The 23,139-nt window shown below is 50.4% G+C and overlaps 2 protein-coding genes across 11 annotated transcripts; one reads left to right on the plus strand and one right to left on the minus strand.

The window, feature by feature from the left end:
• Positions 1–1,028: 1,028 nt before the first annotated feature.
• On the minus strand, positions 1,029–6,140 carry C19H17orf114 (chromosome 19 C17orf114 homolog). 2 transcript variants are annotated; one of them, XM_086359392.1, is made up of 2 exons: positions 5,998–6,140; positions 1,029–1,322 (listed from the first exon to the last, which is right to left on the minus strand). In XM_086359392.1, exons 1-2 carry the CDS (start codon positions 6,005–6,007, stop codon positions 1,150–1,152), a joined length of 183 nt encoding a protein of 60 aa, XP_086215518.1. In that variant the 5' UTR covers positions 6,008–6,140; the 3' UTR covers positions 1,029–1,149. The 2 variants fall into 2 exon arrangements, with proteins under 2 accessions (XP_086215518.1, XP_086215519.1); XM_086359393.1 differs by lacking the exon at positions 5,998–6,140 and adding an exon at positions 1,775–1,976.
• Positions 6,141–8,227: 2,087 nt separating this feature from the next.
• Positions 8,228–21,221, plus strand: PLD2 (phospholipase D2). 9 transcript variants are annotated; one of them, XR_015148006.1, is made up of 25 exons: positions 8,228–8,306; positions 8,847–8,956; positions 9,043–9,173; positions 9,277–9,419; positions 9,852–9,957; positions 10,050–10,115; positions 10,211–10,269; positions 10,431–10,523; positions 10,624–10,776; positions 11,765–11,914; positions 15,281–15,364; positions 15,507–15,585; positions 16,363–16,473; positions 16,657–16,827; positions 17,111–17,318; positions 17,523–17,641; positions 17,729–17,842; positions 17,976–18,080; positions 18,291–18,379; positions 18,497–18,610; positions 18,783–18,832; positions 19,105–19,239; positions 19,467–19,620; positions 20,064–20,178; positions 20,432–21,221. XR_015148006.1 is itself a non-coding variant. In XM_086359385.1 (25 exons), exons 13-25 carry the CDS (start codon positions 16,450–16,452, stop codon positions 20,654–20,656), a joined length of 1,542 nt encoding a protein of 513 aa, XP_086215511.1. In that variant the 5' UTR covers positions 8,228–8,306; positions 8,847–8,956; positions 9,043–9,173; positions 9,277–9,419; positions 9,852–9,957; positions 10,050–10,115; positions 10,211–10,269; positions 10,431–10,523; positions 10,624–10,776; positions 11,765–11,914; positions 15,281–15,364; positions 15,507–15,614; positions 16,363–16,449; the 3' UTR covers positions 20,657–21,221. The 9 variants fall into 9 exon arrangements, 3 of the variants coding, with proteins under 3 accessions (XP_086215511.1, XP_086215509.1, XP_086215510.1); XM_086359385.1 differs by having other exon boundaries at positions 15,507–15,614; positions 17,192–17,318; XM_086359383.1 differs by having other exon boundaries at positions 17,192–17,318.
• Positions 21,222–23,139: the final 1,918 nt, after the last annotated feature.

A 23,139-nucleotide genomic window follows, 5' to 3' on the forward strand; every position in this document is an offset into this window, starting at 1 on the left:
TTTCAGTCCCTCGGATGGGAAACCAGGAGTGAACTCTGGCCCCTGCAAGACTGGCTGGAACCAGAGACCTCAGTGGTGCTCATTGACAGTGACTGACAGTCTTCCCTCATCTGTTTCTCCAGTCAGTGGCTAAGGGAACTGTGAAAGCCACATTTGGAAACCTGGTTCTAGAATATAATCCTGCCTTGGGGAATTCCCTAGTGGTCCCATGGTTAGGAACTAAGATCCCACAGGTCAAGTGACACGGCCAAAAAAACAAAAGCAAACAACACAATCCTGCCCTGGAAGATTTCAGAGGGTACAGAGGAATCTTCTTAAGGATGTGGTGAGGTCCTGGATTAAGTGAAGAATCTCTGACCCCAAACATGTGTGTCTCAAGCTTAAAATAACCACTGCAGAAGTTTTGGTTTTCTGTAAAACCTGTTCTCCCGGTCTTCCCTGTCTCAAAGCATCTTTGATTGCTCTTTCCCCTATACTTCACAACCCTACAAACTCCATCCTTCCACAGAAAGGCCTTTCCTAACCTGAATTTTAAGAAACACCACCACCCTTTTCTTACATTATCTGTTAATTTTCTTCACAGCAGTACATTTTAGTGTCTCCTATTACCATGCTTATTTATTATCTGCCTCCCCCTACCAGAAAGCAAATTCAGTGAGAAGAGAATTCCTTGTGCTTGAGTGACTGATATATTTTCAATACCTGGCAGGGAGTGGACACTTGATATTTATCAAACGAAAAATATGCTCTCTGGCCCAATCTGCTGTCCTGCCTACTCACTAACCACTCCAAACTGGTTTCACCACCTTCAGCTCTGAAGCTTGGTTTCAGAAAACCTACTTCCCGCTGGGCATACCTGGGCTCTGCTGGAGATCAGGCGCCTCCTGTTTCCCACTCCCGTGTGCTCACTCCCACCCTGCTGCACTTCCCACCTCAGCCCCATCACACAGGCCTGGTGTTGTCCCCATCTCCTCTCCAAAACACCACACACACACACACACACATACACACGAGCAATACTCAGAAACAACTCTCAATGTATTTAATAAGAAGGTCATGAGGGTCCTGTGGGAAGGGCCTTGGGCTCAGATGAGAAGATGGGGAAGGAAGGTTGCCAAGGCCTGGAGGTGTAGCCCCTGGTTCCCTGCATCAGATGGTGGAGTCGTTGGCTGATGCTACATCATGCAGCTGGTGGCGGAAGGAGAGCCGGGCCTTCCTGCTAAAGTAGGCACCAGATCCTAGGGATGGTATCCCTCCCTCGGCGGCAATGGGGGCTACAGCCGGGCTGCCATCTGGATCTGGAGGGGCAGCTGGATCCAGGCCTAAAAGGGACATTGGAGGGGGAAGATGGGCACAGTGGATCAGGAGGAGGAAAAGAGGCCAGGGAAGATGGCTGGGGACTTAGGTGAGTGTCACCAGCATCAGATGGCGAAAGGGAGAGGGGAAGCTGGTGGCAGGGTCAGCTTCCCTGGCCCTTGACCTGTGCGCTGGCACAAGGGGCCACACTCAGAAAGGCTCCTGTGCTTGGTGTCATGCTCTGCTATCACTGTCTTGAAATTCTTGATAATTTTTTTAATAAGGGGGGTCCCACTTCTCCACTTCATACTAGGGGCTGCAAAGTGTTTAGCTAGTCCTGTGGCGAAGCGATAGATCCACCTCCCACCCAGGAAGAGAGATCATCCTTTCCTTTCCCCGGTCTGAGGATCTACCCTTCTCTCCAGCACAGTTTGTCTGTCTGACTGGCAGCCCGCCTTTTCCTCTGTCTCCCCCATACCTGCTCCTCTGTCAGTCCTTCGCTGTCTCCGGCACCCACACCATGGGAAACACCATGCCCCCTTCAGACCCATCTCAACAGTGGAGAAGACGGAGATGCTGAGAATGGCCAGGAGGGCCCCAGGAGGGGTGTGGTTTCCAAGCCCCTCCGCTGTGGGCAAAACTACCACTTAGCCTCCGACCGCCTGGTGATTATCGGCGCCAGGAGATGGAAGGGGGAGAAGAAGGAGGAGGGAAGGGGTGGGGGATCCCCCACTCAAACACCTCTCCTTTTGTGCCTCCTTAATTTGGGGGTTGTCTCTGATCTCCATGGAGAAGCAGAAGACTGGGAGGGAAGGTAGGGTAGAGACAGACACATACGTGCCAGGACAGACAGGCACAGTGAAAATTCATTGCAGTAATGCCAGACAACTTTGTGCCAGGCTGGACCCTGCTGGGGATGCATTTGTATTTCACAATGAGATTCATTTCTATTTAGAATGCCCAAGATGTAAAATTTGAAAGAATAGTCTATTTTTCCAGAACAAGAAAGTTTATCAGTCAGGGAAATGTTTACATTCTCATTAAACAGTCCAGTAGCTCTTGTCCCCTCTTATGAAAATAGTCCCAATTGATTAATTATCCCGTGCCAGGTAGATTCTACGGACTTTTACACATTATCTCATCTGATAGTGTCAATGATCTTTTAAAGTCAGTGTCATTCCTATGCGATTGCACAGATGAGGAATCCAAGGCACTGAAAGATTAGGTCACTTGTCCAAGCTCACAGAGGCAGTCATCAGAAAAGCAGTAACTTTCCCTCACCTTCTTCAGTCTGACCCCAGAGTCTGCTCTTTACCACCTCACTTGAGCTGCCTGAGCTTATTCCTGGCAGGCTTTGATGCCCCCAGCAGGTGTAGGGCAGCCAGAGCCCAGGCTGGGAGCCGTGGGTTCCAAGTGTGCTAACCAAAGACTCTAAATGCCCTCCAAGCAACTATACTCCAATAAAAATTAATTTTATAAAATAAATAAGGGCTTCCCTGGCAGTCCAGCAGCTAAGACTCTGTGCTCCCAATGCAGGGGGCTTGGATTCAACCCCTGGTCATGGGAACTAGATCCCACATGCTGCAACTAAGATCCAGTGCAGCCAAATAAAAAATAAGTAAATAAAAATAAATAAATAAATAGGGACTTCCCTGGTGGTCCAGTGGCTAAGACTTCACACTCCCGATGCAGGGGCCCAGGTTCAATCCCGGGTCAGGGAACTAGATCCCACATGCTGCAACCAAGATTTGACATGCAGCAACTTAAAAAAAGAATAAAGGAAAAGATCCTGCAAGCCTCAACAGATCTGAGATCTATGCTGCAAATAAGACCTGGCACGGGGACTTCCCTGGTGATCCAGTTGTTAAGAATTCACCTGCCAACGAAGGGAGCATAGGTTCGATTCCTGGTCCGGGAAGATTCCACATGCCTCGGAGCAACAAAGCCCCATGCTGCAACTACCGAAGCCCTCGAGCCTGTGCTCCACAACACCTGAGCACCGCCACCGGAGAATAGTTCCCACTTGCCACAAACAGAGAAAGCCCTCTAGCAGCAACAAAGACCCAGCACAGCCAAAGATTAAAAAAAAAAAAAAAGAAAAGCCCTGGTACAGCCAAATATTTAAATAAATAAATAAAATGCCCTCCGAGAGCTACATTGTCATCCCCTTAGGGTGTCATGATGTGGGAAAGGTCAGAAAGCACTGCTAACTGCATTGCCTGACTGAAATCTACACTTGATTTTTTATTTTACATTGGAACATCTGTTTTTTAAATTAACTTTATTGAAGTAAAAATTTGCAATTTAATGCACATATCTTAGTGCGCGGTTTCATGAGTTTTGATAAGTGCATTGTTCAGTCGCTAAGTCATGTCTGATTCTGTGACCCCATGACCTGCAGCACGCCAGGCTTCCCTGTCCTCCACTATCTCCCGGAGTTTGCTCAAACTCATATCCATCGAGTCGGTGATGCCATCCAACTGACTCATCCTCTGTCGCCCCCTTCTCCTCCTGCTCTCAATCTTTCCCAGCATCAGGGTCTTTCCCAGTGTCAAGTGCATACGCCCATGTAATCCCCACCCCAATCAAGACAGGGGACATTTCCCTCCCCCAGTTCCCTATGTGCCCTTTACTGTCCCTCTTTTCCCCACTCCCTGCCACAGGCAACTGCAGATCTGATTTCCATCACTATAGATCGGCTTTGCTGTTCCAGAACTCAATATTAGTGGAATCACACAGTGCTCCTCTACTGTGTCTGGCTTCTTCCAGCATAATGTTTTTGAAAGTCACCCATGTTGTGTGCATTAACAGTTGTGTGTATTAACAGTTGTATGTAGTAACAGTTTGTGTTTCTTGTAATAACTTTATTGAGAATAATTCATATGCCATAAAATTCACGCTTTAGTCTACTATTCAATGTTTGTTTTTTTTAATTCACAGAGGTGAGCAACCATCACAGCTAATGTAACCTCATCACCCTCAAAAGAAACTCTGCCCATTAGCAGTCACCCCCCTGTCCCTCTCCCCAGCTACTGGTCCAGCTATGGTCTCTTTGAATTTACTTATTCTGGACATTTCATAGAAATGGACTCATATAATATGTGGTCCCTTGTGTCTGGCTTCTTTCACTTAGCATAACATTTCAAGGTTCATCCATGTTGGAGCAGGCTATCAGTACATCATTACTTTCAGGACTGAATAATATTTCATGGTAGGGATATACCACATTTTGTTTATCCATCTATAACTTAATGGACATTTGGTTTGTGTCTACTTTTTGGTTACTTGAATAACATTGCTATGGACATTCCTGTGCAAGCTTCTGTGAAGAAATGTTTCATTTCTTTTTGGAATATACCTAGGAGTGGAATTGCTTGCCTGTACACTAGTGGTAAAGAACCAAGGCAGGAAACCTAGGAGACATGGGTTCAGTCCCTAGGTTGGGAGGATCCCCAGGAGAAGGAAATGGCAACCCACTCCAGTATTCTTGCCTGGAGAATCCTGTGGACAAGGGAGCCTGGCGGGCTACAGTTCATGGGGTCACAAAGAGTTGGACACGACTAAAGTGAATTAGCACAAGCACAACACAAGCACAGTAACTCTAGGCTTAACATTTTGAAATTGTTTTCCAAGGTGGCTGCACCATTTTACACTTTATTCATTTTTATTGCTGAGTAATAGTCTATAGGCCACAAATTAATCAAAATAAAAAACCTCTGCTTTTCAAAAGGCATCATTTATTTATTTGTTTTGGCGGTGCTTCGAGGCTGGGCCCTGCGGTCAGAGCCAAGTCCTCACCACTGGATAGCCAGGGAATTCCCAAAAGGCACCATTATTTTAAAAAGAGAAACTATCTTCTGGGTGAAAATATTTGTAGTACATTTATCTGATGAAGGATTTGTATCCAAAATATTGGGTTGGTCAAGAAGTTCGTTTTCATTTTTCCATAACACCTTATGAAAAACTCCAAAGAACTTGAAAATTCCGAACAAACTTTTTGACCAATTTAATATATAAAGAACTCTTACAATTTAATAAGTCAAATCACATGACTTTCTAAACAGTCAATGAAAGAATCAAACACTTAATAAGAGATACATAAAAATGGTCAATAAGCACTTGAAGTATGGTCAGCATCATTAGTCATTAGAGAAATGCAAATAAAACTACGATGATGTATTATTTTACATTTACTAGCATGAAGTGAAAGTGAAGTTGCTCAGTCGTGTCCGACTCTGTGACCCCGTGGACTGTAGTCCACCAGGCTCCTCTGCCCATGGGATTCTCCAGGCAAGAATACTGGAGTGGGTTGCCATTTCCTTCTCCAGCGGATCTTCCCGACCCAGGGATCGAACCCAAGTCTCCCGCATTGCAGGCAGACACTTCAAAGATTGACAATATCAAATCTTGGCCATGCTATAGATCAATTGGAATTATCATACACAGATTTTGGAAATGTAAAACAGAACCACCATTTCGGAAAACAGTTTGGCAGATCCCTCTCATTTTAAAATACCCCCCCATTTTAAAATATTTCACTTATTTAAAAAGTGCTTTTTAATGAACATTTTAAAATAGCCTTTGTCATTTTCTTTACCATGTCTCCATATAAATGTATGCAATTAGAGCTCAAATAAGTTTGGCAAGTTTCTAGCTATTTACAGAAGAGAAACGAGAAGGTATTTCTACAGAAAGACTTACCCAGGAACATTTCAGTTCAGTTCAGTCGCTCATTCATGTCTGACTCTTTGCAACCCCATGAACCGCAGCACTCCAGGCCTCCCTGTCCATCACCAACTCCCAGAGTCCACCCAGACGCATGTCCACTGAGTCGATGATGCCATCCAACCATCTCATCCTCTGTCATCCTCTTCTCCTCCTGCCCAATCTTTCCCAGCATCAGAGTCTTTTCCAGTGAGTCAGCTCTTCCCATCAGGTGGCCAAAGTATTGGGAGTTTCAGCTTCAACATCAGTCCTTCCAATGAACACCCAGGACTGATCTCCTTTAGGATGGACTAGTTGGATCTCCTTGCAATCCAAGGGACTCTCAAGAGTCTTCTCCAACACCACAGTTCAAAAGCATCAATTCTTCGGCACTTAGCTTTCTTTATAGTCCAACTCTCATATCCATACGTGACCACTGGAAAAACCATAGCCTTGACTAGACAGACCTTTGTTGACAAAGTAATATCTCTGCTTTTTAATATGCTGTCTAGGTTGATCATAACTTTCCTTCCAAGGAGTAAGCGTCTTTTAATTTCATGGCTGCAGTCACCATCTGCAGTGATTTTGGAGCCCCAAAAAATAAAGTCAGCCACTGCTTCCGTTGTTTCCCCATCTATTTCCCATGAAGTGATGGGACCGGATACCATGATCTTAGTTTTCTGAATGTTGAGCTTTAAGCCAACTTTTTCACTCTCCTTTTCACTTTCATCAAGAGGCTCTTCAGTTCTTCACTTTCTGCCATAAGGGTGGTGTCAGCTGCATATCTGAGGTTATTGATATTTCTCCCGGCAATCTTGATTCCAGTTTGTGCTTCTTCCAGCCCAGCGTTTCTCATGATGTACTCTCCATAGAAGTTAAATAAGCAGGGTGACAATATACAGCCTTGACGTACTCCTTTTCCTATTTGGAACCAGTCTGTTGTTCTATGTCCAGTTCTAACTGTTACTTCCTGACCTGCAAACAGGTTTCTCAAGAGGCAGGTCAGGTGGTCTGGTATTCCCATCTCTTGAAGAATTTTCCACAGTTTATTGTGATCCACACAGTCAAAAGCTTTGGCATAGTCAATAAAGCAGAAATATATGTTTTTCTGGAACTCTCTTGCTTTTTCGATGACCCAGCAGATGTTGGCAATTTGATCTCTGGTTCCTCTGCCTTTTCTAAAACCAGCTTGAATATCTGGAAGTTCACGTATTGCTTAAGCCTGGCTTGGAGAATTTTAAGCATCATTACTAGCATGTGAGATGAGTGCAATTGTGCGGTAGTTTGAGCATTCTTTGGCATTGCCTTTCTTTGGGATTGGAATGAAAATTGTCCTTTTCCGGTCCTGTGGCCACTGCTGAGTTTTCCAAATTTGCTGGCATATTGAGTGCAGCACTTTCACAGCATCATCTTTGAGGATTTGAAATAGCTCAACTGGATTGCCATCACCTCCACTAGCTTTGTTTGTACTGATGCTTCCTATGGGAGCTTTATTCACAATAGACATAAGCTAGAAACAACCCAAAACGCCATCAAGAAATGTCCATCAACCCATTCTTCCATCTAGAAAAGATAAAGGAACCTGCTTTGAAAAAAATGAAATATTTTGTCTTTTAGAATCTGAAATTTTTCCTGTTTGCCCTTAGACTGCTAGTTCTAGAAGAGCAGTTCGTGTTAGTCTTGTTCATTACTGTAGGCTCGGAGTCTGGCGAGAGGCAAGGACGCAATAAACAGTGAATGAATGAAAGAATGCAAGCTTGCTCACGTTAATGAATTTGTGGGCACCACCCCTCCGGCCTTTTATCATTCCTTTCTTCTACAAACGCTGGCTAAGCCGGCCCGATGTGGTTCGCAGCCCGCCCTGGAAATGAGCACTGCCAGGTCCCGGCCCCGGAGGCGCGGCCCCGCCGGAGAGGACCCGGGGTGCTGGTGCCCGAGTGGAGGAAGGTCGCTGAGCGCCCACAGGGCACAGTCCGGGCCCGGGCGGACCGACGGCGCGAGACAGACGGACAACCAGGCGGATGGCACCGCACGGATGCGAGAAGCGGGCGGCTCTGTCCAGTAGAGCCGAGGGCGGCCCCCGCGTCCCGACTGCGCGCAGGACGCCGGGGCGGGCCGAGGGCGGCGGGGGCGGGACAGGACAGACGAGAATCCCGCGGAGGTGAGGCCGGGGGCCCGTCCCGCCCCCGAGGGCAGGCCCTGTGCGCGCGCCCCGCCCTGGCCCTCTGGGGTGTGGACTCCAGCTCCGGCTCTGCTCCGCTCCCTCAGCTCGCGAAGCCGCGCCGCCGCCCTCTCGGGCTGTCCGGGTGAGGGGGCCGGGGAGGGGGCGCCGCGGAGGTCCCAGGCCCAGGAGATCTGGCGGGAACAGGAATGCGCTCAGGCTGCAGGGCCTCCTGACTCAGCCGCATGCTCAGATTTCGGGGTTTCTTTCCCGGGAGGGGAACGCTTAACTTCCTCATTCCTGCCTGGACCCCTTCTTCCAGCTGGCTTGGCCTGGCTGGAGGCCCGGCGGCTCGGGACCCCTTGCAACCCCCCTGGGGCCCCTTTCTCTGCCCCGCTTCGGGGCCATCCGGGCCTGGCCGGTTGTTCCTTGGCATCCTGATTAAGGGACAAGAGGCGGGGCTCGGGCGTTCTGTATGAAGGATCGGAGATAGGGGATGGAGATTACAGGCGAGTTGGCAGGGCAGTGCGGACCGATGGATTCTAATCAAAGAGAGATTAAGAGTCAGCGGGAGCCGGTTGGGGGAAAGCCGGGGACCTGGGGAGACTGAGGACCGTGGGGGTGGAATGGGGGGATAGAGTTCTGCAGAGCGGATCACCGTTCTGAGGCCTCCCCATATTCCCAGGATGGCGGCAACCCCCCAGAGCCTTTTTCCCTCTGGGGATGACCTGGACTCCAGCCAGTTACAGATGGAGCCCGATGAGGTGGACACCCTGAAGGAGGGAGAGGACCCAGGTACACAGGGAGGACGGCCTCAGGGAGAGGAGGAGGAGGGCTGAGACCTCCCGGAGTCCACATTCTTCCACTTTCTTTCCCACCAGCCGACCGGATGCATCCCTTTCTGGCCATCTACCACCTCCAGCCTCTGAAATTGCATCCCTTGGTGTTTGCCCCTGGGGTCCCCGTCATAGCTCAGGTGGTGGGCACTGAAAGATACACCAGTGGATCCAAGGTGGCTGGGCTGGCCCCAAGGGAGTGGGGATGTGGGAGGGCTGGCCAGAGTGAGGGGCTGCCTTCCGAACAGGGAACATCCATTCAGTTCCTCACTCCCCCAGGTGGGCACGTGCACTCTGTATTCTGTCCGCTTGACTCACGGTGACTTCACCTGGACAACCAAGAAGAAGTTCCGTCATTTCCAGGAGTTGCATCGGGACCTCCTGAGACACAAAGTCTTCATGAGTCTCCTCCCTCTGGCTCGGTGAGGGGGACAAGGCTGCCTCCTGTGTAGGGCAGATGCCCCTCACCTTGAGGCAGCCGGGGGTGTCACTGCCCCAGCCCCCATTGCTGCTTTCTGCCTGTCTCATCCCCAGGCCACAACTGACCCTACCCCAGCTACTTTCCTCCCCCAACTCTGGCCACTGGGCCCCCTCCTCTGACCCCGGTTACCAGGAAACCTTTCCTGTTCAGCTCTGCCTGTCTGTGGTTCTGGGCCAGTATCTCAGCTGGGCTGGATGCCCAAAGTGCCCTTGGCAGCCTCCCACCTTTTTCTGTCTCCATCCTCAGGGTAGGGAGCATTCCTGCTGCTACCCTCTAGGTCTCCTCGCCTCTTCCAAGTCCCCGCCTCCAGTGCTTCAGGATCCCAGGCACTGAGCCTCCAGCTTCTATTGACCCTCCCTCATCCCTTCCACAGTTTTGCTGTTGCTTCATCTCCAGCCCCAGAGGGAGACAGCAGAGAGATACCCTCTCTACCCCGAGCAGGTCCTGAGGGCTCCTCCAGACGTACCGCTAGCAAGCAGGTGGGACCAGACACCAGGTCCTCTGGGAAGGTGTTTGGGTGCAAATGGCTCTGGTCCCATCCGTCTCTCTGTCTTCCATCCCTTCACTTCAGAAATACCTGGAGAATTATCTCAACCGCCTCCTGACCATGTCTTTCTACCGCAACTACCATGCCATGGTAAGGTCAGGTACTGGGTCCCTTGAGATGAATTGGGGGCAGAGGACCAGGGTTGGTAGGATTTGAGGGATTGACAACGAGTCTCTCCTCTGCAGACAGAGTTCCTGGAAGTCAGTCAGCTGTCCTTTATCCCAGACCTTGGATGCAAAGGATTGTGAGTGTCTGACATTCTTCACCCACCGTCTGCCAATGTCTGAATCTCTCCCTCCCCGAGAATAGGGAAAGCAGGGCAGGGTGGGCTGGGGGTCTGATTTTATCCCCACAGGTTTGAACCCTGGATCCCTCTCCAGCACCACTTCCTGGTTTTCCCCACAGGGAGGGGGTGATCCGGAAGCGCTCAGGTGGCCACCGCGTTCCTGGCCTCACCTGCTGCGGCCGAGACCAAGTTTGTTATCGCTGGTCCAAGCGGTGAGGCTGAGCAGAGTGGCTGGACAGTGGGTGGGGGTGAGGAAGGAGATCCCAGGGTGGGGGGGGGCATGAAGGAATGGCTGGAGCCCTTCCACTCCAGGTGGCTGGTGGTGAAGGACTCCTTCCTGCTGTACATGTGCCTGGAGACTGGCGCCATCTCCTTTGTTCAGCTCTTCGACCCTGGCTTCGAGGTGCAGGTGGGGAAAAGGAGTACAGAGGCACGGTACGGGGTCCGGATCGACACCTCTCACAGGTAAGGCCTCCCTGGTATGGACAGGCCCCTGATGAGTGAAGAGCCAGCCTGGGGCCCTAAGGGGAGATGCGTTGAAGAGACCACGGAAGAGAGGAAGGTGTTCCCGCCCTACCCCTCTGGAGATGGCCATGATTTGGAGCCAGGGAATGTTCTAGCCAGATGCTTGGGGCTGCTCCTAGAGGCTGGCCCAGAGCTTTCTCCGGGGTTGAGGGGGAGTGGGAACAAACAACAGGTTCCCTTGCTTGCTCACTCCCTTGGGGAGAGGGAGGAACGGAGCTGCTTCCTTATGTGGGATGAGGGTAGGGATGTGTCCAGAGCTCAGGCTGGAGGGGTGGGTTAGATGTTTTGCCCCTCCTTTAGGTGGTGTTGTGTAGAGGGGGCATGTACTATACCCAGCTTTTGCTCTGGGCTTTGGGCAGTTGGGTTTTTGGTCTCTGTATCTTTTGTCCAAAATTTGCCCTAACTGCTCATGCACACAGTTATTTTTAGTCCCATGTAGTTTCTTTGTGTTTTGTTGCTCCAGGAGAGGTGGGTCCAGGTGCAAGCATTGCAGCAAAGGGTCCCAGGTCCCAGGCCTGTCTCAGAAGGGCTTTTGGTGCAAAGAAAGGGCACTCCGCCCATTCATTTATTTATTCAATAAACCTGAGGGACTTCCCTGGTGATCCAGTGGTTAAGACTCCATGCTTCCACTGCAAGGGGAACAGGTGTGATCCCTGGTCAGGGAACTAAGATTCCACATGCCATGCTGCATAGCTCACCCCTTCCCCCGCCCAGAAAAAAACCTGCCAACAAACTTGAGCGGCTGGCACAATACTAAATGCCAAACACCCAACTGTGAATAAGACAGATGTATGCCCTGTCCCTGTGAAATCAAGTATGGACTGAGGAAGGAGGTGGGGAAGAGCAGACAGCTAAAGGAAGAGGGTTTCTGGGCCAAGCCAGAGGTATGGAGGGCAAGGATGGTGGTCCATCCTTTGTTCTTGCCCAGGTCCTTGATTCTCAAGTGCAGCAGCTACCGGCAGGCACGGTGGTGGGCCCAGGAGATCACTGAGCTGGCCCAGGGCCCGGGCAGAGACTTCATTCAGCTGCACCGGCACGACAGCTATGCTCCTCCCCGGCCTGGGACCCTAGCCCGGTGGTGAGACACTGATGTCCTTTCTGAAATTGTCAGTGGTCTTTCAACCTCCTTGGTGTTCTCTGAGTCTTTGATCTTCTCTCTCCTCTGACCCCTTCTGACCTCAGTAACCTACCCTTTGACTTCTCCAGTCGCCCCCACCCCCTGACCTTTGATCATTCTGATTCCTCTGATTACCCTCTGATCTTTCTGAACCCCAAATTAGGTGATCTCTGACCCTGACCTCTCTGACTGACCTCCTGTGACCTTTCTAACCCCCTTTCACCCCACTGACCCTCTGTGTTCTCAGGGATCTCAAATCTCTCTGATTCATTCGGTCTATTTAATAAACATTTTCTAAGCACCCATTATGTGCCAGGTCCATGGCAAGGATAAGACACAGTAGGTGATTCAATCATGAAACAGTGGGGAATTTGCCACGCTGGCAATAGACACAGAGTACCAAGCACAGACGAGGGGCATCTGCTCTAGTGCAGGATGTCTGGACTGGCTTCCAGAAGGCGGTAACTCTGAGGTTCACATTAGCAAGATAAAATGGAGAAGAGCGGTCCCTGCAGAGAAGCTAGAAATAGTCTGATGTGTTTGGGATTCATGAAGGCTGACTTGTTCCAGTTTGAGGAGCAGAAGCCAGAAAAGAGTCTGGAGCAGGGGACTTCCCTGGAGGACTAGTGATTAAGACTCAGCGCTTTCAATGCAAGGGGTGTGGGTTCGATCCCTGGTCAGGGAAATAAGATCTTGCCTACCATATGCAGCGTGGCCAAAAAAAAAAAAAAAAAAACTGGTGGTCTCAGGGCCTGATCAGTGCCTCTCCTGCTAGCTAAGGAGGTTAACTTTTATCATAAGCAGAGAGGAGTCATGGAAACAATTTTTCCCTCCCTTGGTGTTAGTGTTAAGAATTTTGTGGTTTTTTTGAATTTTTATTGGAGTTGATTTAAATGTTGTGTTGGTTTCAGAAGTACAACAAAGAGAACCAGTTATACATATGTCCACTCTTTTTTAGATTGTTTTCCCATATAGGTCATTACAGAGTATTGAGCAGAGTTCTCTGTGCTCTATACTGCTGCTGCTGCTAAGTCGATTCAGTCGTGTCCGACTCTATGTGACCCCATAGACGGCAGCCCACCAGGCTCCCCCGTCCCTGGGATTCTCCAGGCAAGAACACTGGAGTGGGTTGCCATTTCCTTCTCCAATGCATGAAAGTGAAAAAATAAAGTGAAGTGCTCTATACTAGGTCCTTATTAATTATCTATTTTATATATACTACTGGTAAGATGCTTCATAGTAGTATATATATTTCAGTCCTGATCTTCCAATTTATCCCTACTTCCCCCATTAGCCCCTGGTAACCGTAAGTTTGTTTCCTATATCTGTAAGTTCATTTGTACCCTTTTGAAATTTATTTTTTAACAAAAGAACTGATTGTGCCAGTTAGTATGAGCCAGGAACTGTTCTGAGTGTTTTATGCGTTGTTGTGGTGGTGGTTTAGTCGCTAAGTCATGTCTAACTCTTGTGCGATGCCATGGGCTGTAGCCCACCAGGCTCCTCTGTCCATGGGATTTCCTAGGCAAGAATACTGGAGTGGGTTGCCATTTTCTTCTCCAGGGGATCTTCCCGACCCGGGATTAAACCTATGTCTCTTGCACTGGCAGGCAGATTCTTCCTGCTGAGCCACCAGGGAAGCTGCTTTATGTTTATGAACTTACTCCGTGACACAGGTACAGTTGTTATCTCCATTTTCCAGATGAGAAAACTGAGTCAAGGAGAAGTTAAATAATTTGCCAAGGTCACACACCTTGTAAACAATAGATTCAAATGCAGGCAGTCTGGGTCAAGACCCTGCTTTTCACCATCAAACAGAACAGTTATTAAAAGTCTAACAGGGGCTTCCCTGGTGGTCCAATGGCTAAGACTCCTGTTCTCAATGCAGGGGGCCTGGGCTCAATCTCTGCTGAGGGAACTAGACCCCACATGCTACAACAAAGAGCCTACGTGTCACAACTAAGACCCTCTGCAGCCAAATAAATAAACAAATATTTAAAAAGCAAATGTCTTAACAATGCATAACTTGCACAAGCCTTTACCTACTCTCCATACCTTAGTTCTTCCCTACTCCCCCTCCCACAAATCCCATTTCTCTCCCCAAAAGTAATCCTGGTGATAGTTTGATATTTATCTTCCCAGATCTTTTCCTGCATATCTCTTCCCCAAAATAATCTTGGTGATAGTTTGATATTTATCTTCCCAGGTCTTTTCCTGCATATGTTCATGCACTTGTGCATATATGTTACTTTTTTTTTTTTTTACTTTTTGTTTTAATGTAAATAAGATCATGCGCCCTCTCCTTTGTTTTTTTTTTTTTTTCCATTTAATACATGTGTTAGAGATTAGGCATTTACATTATTTCCCACCTCCAGTCTTATAAACAATACTGCAATGAACACAATATTTGCCTAAGCATTTAATAGGATATCTTCCTAGATACAGAATTACTAAGTGTATTTAATGGTATTAGGGAGCATGTACATTTAGTATTCTGTTAGATACTGCCAAGTTGTCCTCTAAAAAGGCTATAAAGCCAATTTATATTCTCACAGTCTATGAGAATACTCACTTCCCCCATGCTGATACTGAGTGTTACCTGTGATTTTAATTTTTGCCACAGTGGATTTAAAAAGTGTTATTTTATTTTAATATCAATTTCCTTGTTTAGCGGTGATATTGAACATCTTTTCAACTATGACTGGCCATTCTCTCCCTGTGAACTATCCATTATTATTCTTTGTTCAATTGGCTTATATGTCTTTTTGTTACTGATTTGTTGGAACTCTTTATGTGTGACAGAGAAGGCAATGGCACCCCACTCCAGTATCTTGCTTGGAAAATCCCATGGATGGAGGAGCCTGGTGGGCTGCAGTCCATGGGGTCGTTAAGAGTCGGATATGACTGAGAGACTTCCCTTTCACTTTTCACTTTCATGCATTGGAGAAGGAAATGGCAACCCACTCCAGTGTTCTTGCCTGGAGAATCCCAGGGACAGCGGAGCCTGGTGGGCTTCCGTCTATGGGGTTGCACAGAGTCAGACACGACTGAAGCGACTTAGCAGCAGCAGTTTTATATGTGATGTATTAATCCTCCCAGTCTTTAGTCATTTTCTTTAGTTTATTGTGTCTTTTGTAACTTTTAATTTTATTTAGTTCATACTGGCAAGTTTATTCCACTTTGAAATATCTGCTACTATCTGACCTCTGTGATCACTCTTGATCTTTGACCTTGCTATCACCTCTGACCCATGACTGTCCTTCGGTCTTCACTCTCCAGAGCTTTCTGGCTTCTGACTTCCCTGATCTCCTTGGCTTGGCCTCCCCCCAGGTTTGTGAATGGGGCAGGTTACTTTGCTGCTGTGGCAGATGCCATCCTTCGAGCTCAAGAAGAGATTTTCATCACAGACTGGTGGTAAGTGGGAGAAGAACCTGAGCAAGAAAGGGTGGGTTAGTACCTGCAACAGATCAGCTTATGGGTCAGAAAAGGAGTGGAAGGGGAGGAGTGGCTGTTGTTGGGAGCTTAGCTTACCCTCACCTGCTGCCCTGAATCCCAGGTTGAGTCCTGAGATTTACCTGAAGCGTCCAGCCCATTCAGATGACTGGAGACTGGACATTATGCTCAAGAAGAAGGCGGTGAGGAGAATGGTCTGGCTGGAGGGGAGGTATGGTCAAGGGGTGGCTTGTGGGTGGAGATTGGTTGGAAGAGACTATAGCATGGCAGGGGGTTGGGGGGGAAGGTAAGGAATCTAAAACTTGAGGAGGAGGAGATGTACCCATCCTGGTTCAGTCTCACAGACATCACCTCTTCCACTTCCCTAGGGAGAACTCCCTTAGAGAAGAGGACCAACCTCCCTGTTCGTGCCCTTCCTCTCCTTGATGTAGACTTTCCTCCCAATACCCTGTACACTCTATTGTGTTACAGGGGATGGACATATCTGTCTCTCTCATTGGGCTGATGAATACCACTAGCTGCAGTACAAGGCACAGTGTCTGCTATGTTGGGCTCATTCATTGATGTTGATGGATGGGAGGAAAGATACGTAGATGATGGAGAGTGCGTGCGTGAGGGGATGGATAGATGATGGAAAGGGAGATAGATAAAAGGATATGAGGTTGGGAAGGTAGATCCCAGGAGAGTGGTAGATAGATAGGTGAGTGATAGATGGTAGATAAGGGGATGAGTAAATTGTTGGGAAGATGGATGGCTAGATAATGCTAGGTAGGTGGGTAGATGTGTGGATGGATGAGTGAGTGAGCAGATAGATGATATTCAATCTAAGTTTCCTGTAAGCATCAAAACAGGGTGTCAGTGGCATAGCATTGAGGATCTCTGGGTGGAGAGGAGGAACATACAGGAATCCTGAGGGTGGGAAAGGATCATTAGGATCTGATTCCCTCACTGACCACCAGGAGGAGGGTGTCCATGTGTCTGTCCTGCTGTTCAAGGAAGTGGAGTTGGCCTTGGCCATCAACAGTGGCTACAGCAAGAAGGCACTGATGCTGCTGCATCCCAACATAAAGGTGACTCGGGCCCCAGAGACCCCTCCCCTCTGGCCCTCCTCACTACACTTCCCCACCCTCTCAACCCTCCCTGTCCTTGAACATCTCATCCTTCCATCTTCCTGTTCCCTGCCTCCTCCAAACGCTGCCTCTGGCTTCTCCCACCTACGCCAACCCTCATGAACTCCCTCATACCTGCTCCAGGTGATGCGCCACCCAGACCAGGTGACACTGTGGGCCCATCATGAGAAGCTCCTGGTGGTGGACCAAGTAGTGGCCTTCCTGGGGGGGCTGGACCTTGCCTATGGCCGCTGGGATGACCTACACTACAGACTGACTGATCTGGGGGACTCCTCTGAGTCAGCTGCCCCCCAGGTAATCCCCCAAGGCCTTCCTGAGCTCCCCCCAACTCAATTAATGTAAATCCACACCCCTTCCCAGCTGCAGCCTTCCTCTCCAGTCATAGCCCTCATTCAAGGTTCCTAGGCCTTTCTGGGACCCCAACAACCTGCTTTGAATATAGTGACTCAGTTGCCTCCCCATGACCACTACCCATTCCTCTAGAGATTTCAAATGCATCTGAAGGGGAGGGCCCGAGAATCAAACTCTCTGTGTTTCATTCTTCCTCTGTATGTCTCTCTGTCTCTCCGTCTTCCAGTGCTCCTTTCTTCTCTTTGGCCTGGCTCTGTGTGACCCATGACTTCTCCTTGCCCCTGGCTTGGGTGTGTTCCCCCTACAGCCTCCCACCTCATGCTCAGACCTTCCAGCTACCCCCGACCTCACTCACAACCAACTCTTCTGGCTGGGCAAGGACTACAGCAATCTTATCACTAAGGACTGGGTGCAGCTGGATCGGCCTTTTGATGGTAGGGGGTCCACCTTCTTCAAAGTCCCTGAGAGCTGGCAGCCGGGGCAGAGAGCGGGCCTGGGTCTGAGGATGGGATGAACTGGGTCATGTGTAATGCCACCTCCTCTCTGGTCAGCACCTCCTCCTCCCTGACCCAAGTGTTCCCAAGGGACCGTCCCTGACCTCTTCCCTGACTCTCCTTGGACATTCTCCCTCCCCCCAGATTTCATTGACAGGGAGACTATGCCACGGATGCCGTGGCGGGACATTGGGGTGGTGGTCCACGGCTCACCTGCCCGGGACCTTGCCCGGCACTTCATCCAGCGCTGGAATTTCACCAAGGTGCTTGATCCCTCCGAGGCTGGAGGGTGGGCGGGAGCTAGGGGCAGCTAGCCATCTCCCGCTGACTCTGCCACCCCTCCGCCTTAGACTACCAAGACCAAGTACAAGATACCCATTTACCCCTACCTGCTGCCCAAATCCACCAGCACCGCAAACCAGCTCCCTTTCACACTTTCCGGAGGGCAGTGCGCCACTGTGCAGGTGAGGCTCGGAATTCAGCCCACCCTCTCCCCCGCTCCCTTCAGCACTCTCCCTGACCGAGAGGGCCCCCCCCGCCCCCGACCCCGCCCCCCTCCTGGACTCAGGAGACACATCCTATCCGTCGTTCCCGCAGGTCTTACGGTCAGTGGACCGCTGGTCAGCGGGCACCCTGGAGAACTCCATTCTCAATGCCTATCTGCACACCATCAGAGAGAGCCAGCACTTCCTCTACATTGAGGTCTGTCGGAGTGAGGGTGGAGCAGAGAAAGCTAGGATATCCTGTCAGTGAGCTCAGTCGTTGAGGGCTGGCATAGCTGGACCTGGAGAACTTGGTGAAGCCTTGACCCAGGGCCGGGAGCCTGGAGATGGGGATGGCAACAGGGAGCTGAGGGCAGGAACTGCTGACGGGGGCCGGACTGCTGACGTCTGTCATTGGTCCCTGCTCCAGAATCAGTTCTTCATTAGCTGCTCAGATGGGCGGACAGTGCTGAACAAGGTGGGCGATGAGATTGTGGACAGAATCCTGAAGGCCCACAAGTAAGGCGGACCAGCTTGGAATCGGGGTTATGGGCGTGTTTGAAGACTAACTAGAGGGGTGAGGGGAGGGGTGGGGCTTGGGAGAAGGGTCACACCTCTGGCTCCGCCCCTCCTCAGACAGGGGCAGTGCTTCCGAGTCTACGTGCTTTTGCCCCTGCTCCCTGGGTTCGAGGGTGACATCTCCACAGGTGGTGGTAACTCCATCCAGGCCATTCTGCACTTCACTTACAGGTGACCACCGCCTCACCCCTCCCACCCCAACCCCTGCCAGACTCTGGCCCTCCATGGCCCCATCCTGATCCCTTCTTGCTGGACTGTTGAGGTCCACCTCTTTTCTGACATCCCCCCCTCGCCCCCCACCCCCGTCCAGTCTCCGCCTTCCTCACCCATTCTTTTCGCTCAGGACGCTGTGTCGTGGGGAATATTCAATTTTACATCGTCTCAAAGCAGCCAGTGAGTTCTGGGGGCTGGGGGTTCAAGCCCTGGACCCCCGGGGAGGGGGAGATTGAGGGACTGGAGCCCCAGGGATGGAGGGACGGAGGCTGTCACGCCCGCAGGCTTCTGTGGTTACTGCCGGAGCCCATGGTGGCCTATTAGTGCAGAGAGAAGTATATAGACCAGGCTATATAGGGCTTCTGAATTGAGGCGGTAGATGGACCAGGACTCCATCTGCAATGGAGGACACCTCTCACCTCACTCCCTTCCCCCCCATCTCTTGCTCACAGTGGGGACAGAATGGCGGAACTATATTTCCATCTGTGGGCTACGCACACACGGAGAACTAGGCGGGCACCCAGTATCGGAGCTCATCTATATCCACAGCAAGATGCTTATCGCAGATGACCGGACAGTCATCATTGGTTAGTGCTGGGTCCCCAGCAACGAGTGGAGGGTGGGGAGAGGTGGAGCAGGGCCCAGCCAGGGGCAATGGGATGGGACTGGGTGATGGAGATCGCAGCTGACGTCCAGTTGGGGATGGAGGCCAAAGAAGGCATGTTGCCCACAGGCTGGTGCTTGGGTAGAGGTAATGGGGTGGGGTGGGGTTCCCTGGGCTCAGGAAGACACAGTGTGTCCTGCATCCACCCAGGCTCAGCAAACATCAATGACCGGAGCTTGCTGGGGAAGCGAGACAGTGAGCTGGCCGTGCTGATCGAGGACACAGAAATGGAGCCATCCCTCATGAACGGTGTGGAGTATCAGGCAGGCAGGTTTGCCTTGAGTCTGCGGAAGCACTGCTTCAGGTAGAGCCAGGCGGGATGCTACAAGGTGGGGGGAGGTGGAAAGGGGGAGGGTTTGCCCTTTAAACAGGTGTGAGGATTGTCCAGAGGTAGTACTGGATTGCTAGTACTTGTGCTATGCTAAATCACTCAGTTGTGTCTGACTTTTTGCAACCCTATGGACTGTAGCCCACCAGTCTCCTCTGTCCACGGAATTCTCCAGGCAAGAATACTGGAGTGGGTAGCCATTCCCTTCTCCAGGGGATCTTCCCAACCCAGGGGTTCAACCTGGGTCTCCCACATTGCAGGCAGAATTTTTAGCGCCTGAGCCACCTGGGAAGCCCTGATTTTACTGTTTAACCATGCATGTATTTTCAATTACCTGGATAGGTGCACCATAACTTTTCTGGTATTTAGGCCCTTGAAGGATCTTATTCTAGCCCTACTGGGACCCCTTTCTCCTGCAGCGTGATTCTAGGGGCTGCTGCTCGGCCACATCTGGATCTCCGAGACCCTGTCTGTGATGCCTTCTTCCAGTTGTGGCAAGACACAGCTGAGAGCAATGCCAATATCTATGAGCAGGTGGGTGGGGGTTGGGGGAGTGCCAGCCCAGGGAAGTTGAGGGATTATCCTGTCCAGGGTGAGATGGAGAGGAGCCACTTCACACAGCCATTCTCATAAGGAGATGAGGGTCTGGGGACATCATGGGATTCAGGGTCAGTGTAGGGGGATATGTGTAGGGTGTGGGGAGTGGGGGCATGTAGCCCGGTTGGGCTTGGACTCTTGGCAGAGTCTCCTCAAGCCTTCTTGGCTTCCGTGCATCCCCCACCCACAGATCTTCCGATGCCTTCCATCCAATGCCACACGCTCCCTGCGGGCACTTCGGGAGTATGTAGTCGTGGAGCCCCTGGCCACGGTCAGCCCTCCCTTGGCCCGATCTGAACTCAACCAGGTCCAGGGCCACCTCGTCCACTTCCCCCTCAAGTTCCTGGAGGATGAGTATTTGCTGCCCTCCCTGGGTAGCAAGGAGGGTGTGATGCCCCTAGAAGTGTGGACATAGCTGCAGCTCCTCTGGCCTGGAAGAGGTCACCAGCCTCTGGGCTACACCACCTCTGGTTCTCTGCCCCCTAACCCTCAGGACCGGGGCAATGCCTTTGAGATCTGGGGGAGGCAGGCATTCCTGGAGGGGACTAGAGAAGTCACAAAGGACCTTTTTTGGGACACAACCAAAAAGGACACTCCCAACCCCAGGTTGGGGAGATGGAAGAGGGTCCCAGAGAGCTTCCTTCTCCTTGCTGTCCAGTTCAAACCACTACTACAAAGGAGAAGCAAGATTCCTGCCAGGATGCCTGGGGTCAGCCTCCTACTCCAGGAGGACCAGACTCGGCCCTGGGCCTTCTCATCTCTCCCTTGTCTTCCTGCTGTGGACCCCCTCCCTGCCCCAGGGCCTCTCCCAGCTCATTACTGCCAAGGCAGAGGGAAGGATGGAGCCACTGCTGGCTTCAGCGCCCATGGTGGGGAGGGGTGGGAGGGGGGATGCACACTAACCCCCTCCACCAGCTGCTGACAGACACTAACTTTGTATCCGTTCAATAAGCATTTCATAAATAAAAGCCTAGAAAAGGTCCTTGTCTCTTTCTTGGCTGAACTGAGTGTGTCTCAACGGCCCCCCAGGCCCACACAGGCCCGTCACCCCCTCTCCCCACCCCACTCCTTTCTTTCTTTGGCTTCATCTCAGCTCTGCTCCACTTGTTTGTGGCTTTTGGAGCTCCATCACTTGGTGCTGGGAAGACCAGGTGTTCACACAGGGCTGCCTGTGTAGGAGGAAGCGTGGACCCAAACCGGGACTCCTGGAGGAAAATGGAGCCCAGGATGCAGCTGCAGGTGAGGGAGGCACCCAGAGAAGGGCCCAGAGGGGCCACACCTTGTTCCTCAAGTGACTGCCCAGGGGAGGCTTAGGGAAGCCCCTGGGAGTCCGAAAGGGTATAGGCTTGAGGTCAGGAAGAACTGGGCCTAAGTCTCGGGCTTGTCACTTTTTACCTCAATCGCCTTGTCAAGTCACATCACTTCTCTGGGCCTCGGTGGTCCCAACTGGGAAATGAGAATGAAAGTGAAACTCGCTCAGTAGTGTCTGACTCTTTGCGACCCCATGGACTATACAGATCATGGAATTCTCTAGGCCAGAACACTGGAGTGAGTAGCCATTCCCTTCTCCAGGGATCTTCCCAACCCAGGGATCGAACCCAGGTCTCCCGAATTGCAGGCGGATTCTTTACCAGCTGAGCCACAAGGGAAGCCAAGGAAATGGGAATAATAATTACATAACTGTCTTGCTGTAAAGATTCAGTTGTTGACTTAAATATTTATTGAGCACCTGCTCTTTGCCAGACATCATCTAGACCCACAGCAGTGAGTACTACAAAGTCCCCACCCTCATAGGACACAGCTTCACTGTCCAGTACAGTAGCCACCAGCCACATTTGGCTATTTACACTTAAATTTATAACAATTAGAACTAGGTAAAGATTTAGTTCCTTGCATCAGCCACCAAGTGGCTCGGAGCCACTCGCAGCTAGTGGCTAGCATACTGGATGGAGACCATTTTTGTCATTGCACAGACTTGGCACTGATGCAGAGGGAAGAGAGAAAGTACACGTCATTGCATATGAGAGAGTGTGTTGTTCAGTCGCTCAGTTGTGTTCCACTCTTTGCGACCCCATGAACTGCAGCACGCCAGGCTTCCCCATCCTTCATCATCTGGAGCTTGCTCAAACTCACGTCCGTTGAGCTGGTGATGCCATCCAACCATCTTGTCCTCTGTCATCCCCTTCTGCCTTCAAACGTTTCCAGCATTGGGGTCTTTTCTAATGAATTGGCTTTTTGCATCAGGTGGCCAAAGTACTGGAGCTTCAGTTTCAGCATTAGTCCTTCTAATGAAGGACTTGAGGATTGACTGGTTTGATCTCCTTGCAGTTCAAGGGGCTCTCAAGAGTCTTCTCCAACACCTCAGCTCAAAAGCCATCAATTCTTTGGTGCTCAACCTTCTTTATGGTCCAACTCTCACATCCATACATAGTTACAAGAAAGTATAGCACACACTGGATTGAGGAGAGTTACCTCCCATGGCAGGTAGAGAGAAAAGCTAATATAATGGGTATACAGAGAGAGCTCTTTGAACTGGTGACTTTATTATTATTTTTTTAACATTTATTTATTTGGCTGCACCAGGTCTTAATTGCAGCCTGAAGGATCTTCAGTCTTTATTGAGGCACGTGGGATCTTTAGTTGCAGGATGCAAAGTCTTAGTTGCAGCATGTGGGATGTACTTTCCCTGACCAGGGATCCAACCCAGGCCCCCCGCCTTGGGAGCATGGAATCTTAGCCACTGGACCACCAGGGAAGCCCCGACTTTTTTGTTTCTCAAGTTGGGTTGTGGGATATAAATTTTACGCATATTTTTCCATATCTTTTTGTATATCCGAAATATTTTGCAATTGGAAAAAAGTTTAGCACAGTGCTGGCTCTTGCCCTTCATCCCTCTGG

Source organism: Bos grunniens, chromosome 19, assembly GCF_055505025.1.
Source record: "Bos grunniens cultivar Pamir isolate PY7600 chromosome 19, Bosgru_T2T1.0, whole genome shotgun sequence".
In the NCBI taxonomy this organism is placed as follows: domain Eukaryota; kingdom Metazoa; phylum Chordata; class Mammalia; order Artiodactyla; family Bovidae; genus Bos; species Bos grunniens.